The sequence below is a fragment of the Triticum urartu genome, chromosome 7A (genome assembly GCF_056163025.1).
Source record: "Triticum urartu cultivar PI428250 chromosome 7A, HENAU_Tu73, whole genome shotgun sequence".
Classification (NCBI taxonomy): Eukaryota; Viridiplantae; Streptophyta; class Magnoliopsida; order Poales; family Poaceae; genus Triticum; species Triticum urartu.
In genome coordinates this window covers 748,569,832-748,580,126 of record NC_141879.1, presented here as the reverse complement: position 1 = coordinate 748,580,126, position 10,295 = coordinate 748,569,832, and the positions used below count along the sequence as shown (strand labels likewise).

The window sequence follows — 10,295 nt, the reverse complement described above, 5'->3', positions numbered from 1 at the left end:
AGAAGCAAATTTGTACTGTATTTGTTTTGTACCATATACTCTTCATTTCAAAAACTTATGGCGTATTATTATTCCCGTATTACAGCAATACCCTGACTGCTAGTAGTAATTTCTTTGTTGGTACGTATGAGGTCATGCGACTTGGAATTTAGTCACTAGACTAGAATCGTTTTCACAAATTATATATTTTATGAACAAAAATATAGCATAGCACATATTACCAAAGTGATAATATGTCAAAAGACTTTCTTGACAAATAAAAACACATCATGTACTATTAAAATGATCAAGCATATATATGGTACTAGCCCCAGGGAAGGAGAAAGCGAAGGAGCACCACCATGTGAAACAGAACATTCATATTGCAATTTTTCTATAAATTTTGAACACCAGTACTCCCTCCGTAAAGTAATATAAGACTTTTACCAAATCTAAGACTTTTTAGAGCACTAAATATAAGACTTTTTAGATCAGTACTTTTTTTTACAAGATTTTAGATCAGTACTTTAGTGATCTAAAAAGGAGGGAGTAAATCTGCTTCAAAATGTACGGCGTATTATGTTCCCTTACAACAACACCCTGGCTGTTAGTAGTAATTTCTTTGTTGTTGTTGTTGGTATGAGGTCATGTGACATGGCATTGTGGTCACTATATTCGTTTTCAAAAACTGTTTCATTTTACGAATAAAAATATAGCACGCCACATAGTATTACCAAAGTGATAATATGTCAAAGGCCTTCTTGATCAATGAATTACATCTTATGATATTTAAAATGATCAAGCATATTGTACTAGCCCTGGGGAACAAGAAAGCGAAGGAGCACCACCATGCTAAAAACACTAATATTAGTATGTCGTAACCTGGCCTCCATTACACTCCTTCGATTCACATCGTAGTGCTACAACAGCGGCGGTGGCAGCCTCTCACCCCTCGTCGCCCACAGAAGCAACACCGCGAGGGCGACCCCACCTGCCCACCCACCAAGGATTTGGGGTTTCTTTTCTTTTCTTTTCTTTTTAAAATGAAGCAAACTAATACGTATTTGCTTTTTAGCCAAACCGTATACTCTCTCCAACCAAGCACTACTACAAAGAGAATTGTGCCATGATCGCTTTCCAATTATAGTGTATGAAGCTAGTAAGAGGAAAATCATAAGCAGCATGGTAACAATCATGAAAACCTGCCAGATCTTCCATCATTCTTTATGATTTCAATGACCTTAAGGTTGTCCGAATAAATAACAAGGCGATTACAACATCTTGTTTGCATTAGGTCAGTCCGAATCTCAGTGCCAAACCGTGGTGGAGGCAGAAAATTTGGATTAGGGGGGCCAAGTGCCACTGAAATAGGTTGGGGAGGGCCAATTCATAGGAAAATAGATGTTTAGCAGTAAAAAAATTCTAATTCATCACTATTCATCAGTAATTTAGTAGTAAATTCATGTTGTTAGGGGGGGCCAGGACCCGTGCTGGCACCCCCTGTCTCCGCCACTGGTGCCAAAGCTCGTGCAGTGAAGACATCAATACGCCAGATAACTCTTTGGGGATTGAAGCTTACCGACCCTTCTCTCAGTCTCCACCAATCTTACTCCCCTATTTCTTACCATGGACCTCTCCTCCCTCTGTTTTTGAACAAAATATTGACATGTTTAATTGCTAAATCTGACTGTTTCTTTGCGATACTGTCATACATGAGAGACCCTGATCATTGATTTTTTTAACACAGTACAAACACAGATGCTCAATCATACACACATATACTCACCCTTATAAAGGCACACATGCACACCCTATCCATATGACCACCTCCGAGAGACTGAGTCGGCACATTATTTTGAGATTCCACCACAGACGCCTTCGTAGTCGATGGAAATGTCTCCTAACACTGAACGCACATCGCCGAAAGATCTGAAATAAATTCAGAAAAACACGAAGACCAGTGAGTCTAGGACATGAACCTGGTGGATTAGGAATACCACCAACCATATGTTGATTTGCGATCATGACCATCTAACTGAAAGCAATGGGTGATATTTATAAATTGCATGGCCTTGCCTTCAGAATAACAACGGCAGAGATCCTCCTCCTTGTGATCATCGAAACATAATTCAGTACGCTGCAAATTGTCTCTTGCGGTTTTCCTGACCACCAGGATGACACACACATACACACTATGATGACACACACATGTGCATGTTCCGGTAATTTTGCCTGATCAAAAGTACGAGCACGTAAACTCCCAAGATGGCCAGCTTGTCGACATCGACGAGCACTTGCAGTCAGACAACACACGCCGCGTGAAAAGACAACCCCAGTCAGACCAGACACCAGCACACACCTGAAACAAACCAACTATACAGAGAGCCCATAGACGTAGCTCAAACTACAGACCGATAGCATTGGAACCGGCGTGATTCGGTCGCCGCCTGGCCGGCATGCCGCTCAAGCTCGTGTTCATCGTCGTTGCTCCGGTGGCCTTGACGTGCGGCATACTGCAACTCTCCGGCATCCCCTGGCGAACCAATGTCGGCATCGGCAGCGTTCTGCTCGCCTTCCTCTTCGTCATCGGGCTGTGCGAGCGTGTGCGCTCGGGCGCTAGGTCGCAACGCGAGCTCCTGCAAGAACCAGAGGGGGGTCAGTTCATGGCCGCACTTGCATGGGAACCGGCCATCGGGCTAGGCCGTGCCGCGATCGCCGGCCTGCCTGTGTACATGTACGAGAAGCTGAGGTGCGGCGGCGGAGAGGGCCACCAGTGCGCGGTGTGCCTCGCCGAGGTCAGGCCCAAGGAGGTGGTGAAGCAGCTGCAGGCGTGCACGCACCTCTTCCACGACCGGTGCATCGACGAGTGGCTCTGGTCTCACAGGACGTGCCCGGTCTGCCGGTCTCCGGTCGATGCCTCCACCGTGCCGGCCATGGAAATCGCCGCCCGTGCTATGCAATCTGTGTAGGGCTTCTTTGATTTTTCATAGGAGTTTTAGAGGATTGGATCATTAAGGATTTCCCATACGTTCATCGCTCATATAACACCATCAAAAATGTAATGAGTTGCAACGGGAGAAAAATAAACACGAAACTATGGCCACTGAGTTTAGCCAGCTTAAACATTGAGGAAACTTGTATAAGGTGAGCTGGTTCTGAGTGAATCCCTCAGAACCCATAAAAAGATATCCACAGCACATATGTTCCTTTACTAAAAAGAATGTCATAAATAAATACTACCAATCTGGGCCATTTCCTGTCGGCAGAAAGCCGTGAAGTGTAGGCCACCAAAAGACGCGAATCTTTCGGTTGTACATCTAGACACCAAAGGGCCTTCCATACCTCCTGCCCTTGTGTCGAACTGCCAATCTAGCTCTTCAACTCTTCACGCGACTCCATAAGCATACGGTATGCCTAGCGCACCGTAAAAATTCCCGACCGCTCAAAGCCCCATGCCCAATACTCCTCCGTAGCCACACGCGATCGGGGCATGTTCAGAATGGCATTGGCGTCTGGAGAAATGGAAGTCCTTCTAATCTTCTCCTCGTCCCACTCACCCGACTCCATCATCAAGTCGACTACCAAATGGACTGGAGCATCTCCCATGTTACAAACTGGTTTGAAGGAAGTAGCATTTTGAATCCAGTTATCATGCCAAACTTCCGTTGTCAAACCATCTCCAACTCTTTGGATGAGGCCTTTCTTGAGCACCTCTCTGCCTGTAAATGATGGCCTTCCACGTAGTGGAGGGAGGCGCTAGCAGGGCATCCTGCCTGCAAGAAATCTCCATCAGGATAGTAATGTCCCCTAAGGACTCGAGCACGCAAGCTCTCAGGCTTGTCAATCAGGCGCCATGCCTGTTTCGCAAGCACGGCAACATTGGACAGCTGTAGGTCTCAGAAGCCAAGCCTGCCCTTCGCCTTTGATATCGACATCTTCTCCCATGACTGCCAGTGCATTCCCCTCTTGTCAAGTGATCCATCCCACCAAAACTTTGACATAACTGTTGTTACTTTCTGTCATAAGCCTTTTGTGAACTTGAAACAGCTCATAGAATATGCCAGCAAGGCTTGGATCACTGCCTTAAGGGAACCAATTTTGCCGCACATGACATCAATTTCTCACAGTATCCCTGCACCCTGGATCTAGCCTGCTCACGGTAATGAATAAAATTCTGCTCTATAATCCTACCTGTCGCCGTTGGTGGTCCCAGGTACTTCTCTGCCAGAGCTTCTCTATGAATCTGCAAGTTGGATCTGACTCCTGCCCTCATAGATGCCCCACAATTTGGGCTGAAAACACGGAACTCTTGGCCTTATTAACACACTGACCAGAGCCCAAACTATATGCTTGCAAAATATCATTTAGTCGGTGTGCACTTCTGGAATCTGCTTTCATAAAAACTAGACAATCATCTGCAAACAAGAGATGCGAAATCCATGGAGATTTCAAACCTGGCCGAATGCATCTGTCAACCCATCCACCATCATAATTCTTGAGAAGGCATGCTAACCCTTGCCCGCACAACCGAAAGAGATAAGGGGAGATTGGGTCACCTTGCGTTATACCTCTAGAAGGGCGAAATGATGGTAGAACTTCCCCATTCATCTTAACTTGAAAAGCACCGAGTTGACACACTTCATAACCAGAGACACCCAATCTTCAGAAAAACCCAGCTGAAGCGTGATTCCTTGAAGATAGGGCCATTCCACGCGAGCATACGCCTTCATCATGTCAAGTTTGGCAGCACATTAGCCCTGCTTACTCTTCTTTCTCTTCATGGCGTGGATGCACTCGTAAGCAGTGATGACATTATCAGTTATAAGTTTACCTGGTACAAAGCGCTTTGCTCTTCAGCAACAATCTCATCAAGGATCTCCCTTAGCCTATTAGCCAACACTTTAGTGTAAAGTTTATATATCACATTACAAAGAGAGATGGGTCTGTACCGAGTGATATTTGTCGGATTTTTTAACCTTGGGAATTAACACAATTACCGTTTTATTTATAGCCTCCGGCATATATGGCCACCATTCAGAAAATGTAACACCGCATGTGTGACGTCCTCCTCTATCAGAGACCAATGGTGTTGGTGAAACCCCGCATTGAAGCCATGGGTCCCTGGTGCCTTCGATGGAGCCATTGCAAATAATGCATGATCGACTTTTTTTTTTTTTGAAATAAAATGCATGCTCGACTTCCTCCTCACAGAAAGGCCGGATCAGCTTCTCATTCATAACGCTAGTCACCACAGGTGGGGTGCGGTGCAGCACCTCATCAATCACAACCTCCTCCTGAGTCGTATACAAGTTTATGTAAAAAAAATTGCACTTCAGCTCGGGCTTCATCCTTTGTGTCAAGAATCACCCCATCCGCATTTTCCAGCACCAAAATCTTGTTCTGATGCTTTCTCCTTGAAGCTTTTGAATGAAAAAAAAAACGGTGTTACGATCACCGGCATGTAGCCAATCTGCCCTTTGATCTTTAGCGTGTCATAATCTCCTCTTTAAGCAGGAGATCATTAAGCTGTCTAGCAAGGTCCTTTTCCTTCCTGGATGACCCCCGATACAGAGAATTAGCCTTCTCCTGCTCGAACTCACGGCGCACTTTCGTGAGCTTCCTCCGGATATCTCCAAACTTTTATGAATTGTGTGATTCTGAACATATGTCAAAGCCAAGGAGCGAGGAAATTGAGAGGTGCACCGGAACAAAACAATAATAATCGTATGTCACAGGATTCGGGAAGAGAACATGTAAATTTTGTGAAAAAACCCAGATATGTTTAGTGCCTTCTGTGAAAACAACAAATTTAGTGCTCATAATTTTCCTATTTTAGAGAATCATTTTTTTCTCTCGGGCACAAAAATGTTTTCTTTCTATATGGAAATCTGAGAAGCATATGGAACATTCATATTGCATTTTTTCTATAAATTCTCAACATAAGCACCTCTGCAGTAGTGCTCATCATCTACTGTTCCCCTGAGGAATCATTTTGTCTCTCCCTCTTAGCACCGCTGCAGTAGAGGTATAGCTCACATGTAAGCACTACAATTGTGCAAGTAGCAGATCAAATCGCTACAATTGGAGCCACAAAACTTTGGGGTGTTTTGATTGGCAGATTATGAAAACGCGAAAATAGAAAAATTGCACGATACAGTAATTAATTCTCCATGGTTGAATTAATTATGTAGAAAATTCGATATGATGCAGTTCAAAGTTCTTATGCAAAAAGGAAACTTTAAATCAAAGAGGCCCTTGGGCATTGAAGAGCAAAGAATTAGAATCGCCCATTACATATGAATATATGATTTGACTTGCAGCACTAGATACAGTCACCATTAGATATCGTCGAGAAAAATGTCACCATCAGATATACAAGAAAGCAACATACATATGGCCCAGCCAACAGTAGTCAGCCATGAAAACTGGTCGTCCCCTTGCAGGCTTGATGATCATCATATCAGAAGCGATGCCAAATTATTCCCGTTTGCATGCAACTCAGTCTGATTTCACAAAAAAATCATGGAAGCAGAGCTAGAATGCCAGGCTCAATGCAAAATCTTTTCACTCGAATCAGCATGTGCTATGTTACAGCATGCTACTGTAGGCTCACAAGAACCTGTCGACCGTGGCGGCCAATGCAGTGTCTGCGATGGCGCCAATGATCGTCTCCTTCCTCTCACCGTCCTTGAAGATGAGGATGGTGGGGATGCTTCTGATGCCATACCTCGAGGCCACCTCCTGGTTCTCATCTGTGTTCACCCTCAGACACCTCAGCCTGCCAGCGTAGGCCTTTGCCAGGTCTGCGATGATGGGGTGCATCAGGCGGCAGGGGCCGCACCATGGCGCCCAGAACGCGACCAGCACCACTGTCTCGCACCCCAGGACGACCTCGTCCCATGTCTGCTCCTCCACATCGCCCACTGCAAGTGCAAACAGGCACTCAAGATCAATATAGAGAACCTGATTGTTTGTTTCTTGTTTCATATAAGAAAAATTCAACCAACACTCCAACTAGGCAATCATGCAGGTACACTATTTTGTGCATGATGCAGTTAACCATCTGCAAATCAAGAATTCTGTATTCTAGATATGCATATGCCATTGATTGGGAGCTAGCGACCAAAGATAAGCGACAATAGCTAAGGCCTGCCGCAAGTTTCTGTTGCACTAGGATTAGTATGTTTACACGAGAAGCAGAAGTTACTAGTTAATTATAGTGTGAAAACTTGCTAGTTCACTGTGACACTACAAGCAGAGGACAGTAACATGAGCTTTACATCTCTGACATACTGCCGCAGTTGCAATACAACTCCAAAACTGAGGCCTTGCTTACAGAAAATGCAGTGAAGTGCACTACCACTAAAATGCACCAGCGCAACAATGTGACCCGAAAGCTGAGACCTTGTGTAGATAGGATCGGGATGCAGTGAAGAATTCAACCAACACCAGCTGGGCAATAGGTAATGCCTTCTACAGCCTTCTGTTGCACTAGGATTGGATTAAGAGTAAGCATGCCGCATCACATAGTTCACCAGCACACTACCCTGTGAAAAACTTACTACTAGTTCACTGTGACACTAGAAGCAGAGGATAGAAACGTGAGCTTCTTATCTGTAACATACTAGTACTCCAGTTGCAATAGCTCCAGAACTGAGACCTTGTTCCGATACAAAATGCAGTGAAATGCAGTACCAATAAAATGTACTAGAGCAGCAATGTATTAACCCAAAAAGCCAAGACCTTGTGCAGACTATCTATAGGAACAGGGTGGCATGAAACTCGATCGCTGACCGCACACGAGTTTGCCCCGTTAATTTGGCTATTTTGTTGAGAGGCGAGATGTGGTTGCTAACTGCTGGCTGAACAGATATAGTACAAGAAGCACACCTGCACAGATGTATGGATTGTTTCAGGCTTATTACAGGGGTGAAATTCCAGCGTTGCTCACGAGAAGTCGCGGAACAAGATGAACACAAGCAAGCACAAGTTTGCGCGCAGCTGGTCAATCCGGCAGTAAGCTATTCCTATTCCTATCTGGTAGCAGTAGCACAGATCCCATGCTGAAAATGATTCGGCAGGCGGCACGCAAGGAATTCTTAGCTGGGACTTGATAATCAAAGCGTGATTTTGCGTCTCACGTACCGTGGTCGGCGGCGGAGGGGCCGGCGGCCTTGCAGCAGGCGACGCGGCGTCCGGCGGGGGCGGAGGCGGCGACGGCGCCTCCGGGGAACGGCCGCCTCGGCTGCGGCGGGTTGAAGCAGGAGGGGGAGGAGGAGGAGGCGGCGCGGTGGAGGGGGTTGGTTTGGCGTCTGGCGGCGGAGGCCCCCGGAGAGGGCGATATCGCCGTCGCCGTCGCCGCCGGCATGGGGGATCTCAAAGGGAGGGGGGAGCGAAGGTCTGGAAGTGAGCATGGGTCGATCCAACTTTGCTTACCTCGCTGTATAAGAAGAGAGTAGTATTACAAAGGATTAGTAAAGGGATTAACGGTATTAAGCATACAGTTGGGCGTTTGGTCTAGTGGTATGATTCTCGCTTTGGGTGCGAGAGGTCGCGAGTTCGATTCTCGCAACGCCCCGTTCCTTTTTTCCTTTTCTTTTTCTTTGGACGTGAAGAAAACTAGTACATTGTTTTTTTGAAGGACCAGATTGATAGTGCATGAAGAAGTTCTCACTACGAATAACATAATTTTCTCACAATATATACGTGTAATAAGGACCACATTGGTAGTACATGAAGAAGTTGTCACTATGAATAGCATAATGATGATGATGATTTCGGCCGGGGCGGCGACCGGAGTTGGGTTTTCGGGCTCGACGACGATGTTGGCCTTGGCCTAGTGGCGGCGGCAGCACCAAATAATGCAGCCGACAATGAACACGCCCCCACAACGCGAACTCCGATGGCGAGGCCATGATCAATGCTTCTGTTGCCGGCCGTCTCAACAGCGGGAAAACAGAGGAAACAGAGAAGGAATAGGAGTTGCATAAACAAATGAAAGGGGGAAAATCAATGCATTCTTACAATTCTGTTCTGGTAGAGGTAGACGGCCACGCGGGTGATGAAGCGTCAGAGGAGGATCGCTGGCATCAACAAATGAAAGGGGAAAATCAAGGCATTCTTACACTTTTGTTCTGATAGAGGTAGACGGCTACACAGGTGATGAAGCATAGAGGATCGCCGGCAATGCCCCAATGGTTCTTGAAGTGACGAAGGGGGGGGGGGGTTGCCCCCGCCCCAACGAATTTGTTTTACTCGGTAACAATTAGTAGGTCTACAGAAAAAGAATGAGTATTTTGGTAATATCACCCCCCCCCCCCCCCCCCCCCCCCGCCGCTCCCCGACCACGTGAAACCCAACCAAATCAAAAGGCCCATCTTTAACACGCCTGCACGAAGTAGCCGAGGATAAAGGGACATGACCGGGGGGTTTCCTATTTAGCGTTGCAGGCACCCATTTGTATGCATTTCGCAAAGTGGCGCCTGCAGCGCCCCATGCTGGCCAAGCCCATGCAGGGACGTCTAAGGTTTTATTCTATGATTTTAAAATGCAAAAAAAAAGAATGAGTCCCGCCACCTAGCAGGTTCGATAAGGTGCAACCTTTCCTCTCTTTTATTCTCTCTTTTTCTTTTTTTCCTTTTCATTCCGTTTTTCCCTTTTGCACGACCAGGTTTGTTGAATTGCTTGGAAGTACGTGATTTTTTTTTCAAATCAATGACATTATTTTTGAAATTCGAAGAATATATTTTAAAATTGATGAACTTTTTTGAATTTTGTGACTTTTTGTCAAAATTGATAAACTTTTTTCAAATTCGTGAAATTCTCTTTCAAAACCGATGAACTTATTTTCAAAATTGATGAATTTTTTTCAATTTTTGTGAACTTTTTCCAAACTTGATGAACCTTTTTTTAAAATTTGATGAATGTTCTTCAAAATCGATGAATTTTTTCCCAAAATCAATGACCTGTATTCAAAATCTGAACTTTTTTTTCAAATTTATGAACTTTTCTTCAAAATGTATGAACTTTTTTTTCAAAATCGATGAATTATTTCGATTTTGTGAAGTTTTCTTCCAAGTCGATGAACTATTTCAATTTTGTGAACTTTTCTTCAAAATCGATGATTTTTTTCAAATGCAAGATTTTTTAGCCCGTGATTTTTTTTCCAAATTCGCTAGCTTACTCCAAATTTCGTGATTTTTCATACTAATTACGTTGGATATACAATAGTATATGTTACTCACTAAAAGGAAGGGTAAATATGTTAACTAAAACAAATGGTCAAATAGTAATGTTTCGATATACTGGACAACCAA

General features: G+C 44.8%; 2 protein-coding genes and 1 non-coding gene across 3 annotated transcripts; 2 read left to right on the top strand and 1 right to left on the bottom strand.

Annotated features, from left to right (window-relative positions):
* Window positions 1–2,416: 2,416 nt before the first annotated feature.
* LOC125523883 (E3 ubiquitin-protein ligase RING1-like) lies at window positions 2,417–2,964 on the top strand. The gene has a single exon (XM_087532444.1). The coding sequence runs from the start codon at window positions 2,436–2,438 to the stop codon at window positions 2,946–2,948; it is 513 nt and encodes a 170-aa protein (XP_087388570.1). The 5' UTR covers window positions 2,417–2,435; the 3' UTR covers window positions 2,949–2,964.
* A 3,277-nt stretch (window positions 2,965–6,241) lies between these two features.
* LOC125523882 (uncharacterized) lies at window positions 6,242–8,392 on the bottom strand. The gene is made up of 2 exons (XM_048688943.2): window positions 8,125–8,392; window positions 6,242–6,902 (listed from the first exon to the last, which is right to left on the bottom strand). The coding sequence occupies exons 1-2, from the start codon at window positions 8,345–8,347 to the stop codon at window positions 6,589–6,591; spliced, it is 537 nt and encodes a 178-aa protein (XP_048544900.2). The 5' UTR covers window positions 8,348–8,392; the 3' UTR covers window positions 6,242–6,588.
* A 93-nt stretch (window positions 8,393–8,485) lies between these two features.
* On the top strand, window positions 8,486–8,557 carry TRNAP-UGG (transfer RNA proline (anticodon UGG)). The gene has a single exon. It is a non-coding gene; the product is annotated as a tRNA-Pro (tRNA).
* The last annotated feature ends 1,738 nt before the right edge of the window (window positions 8,558–10,295 follow it).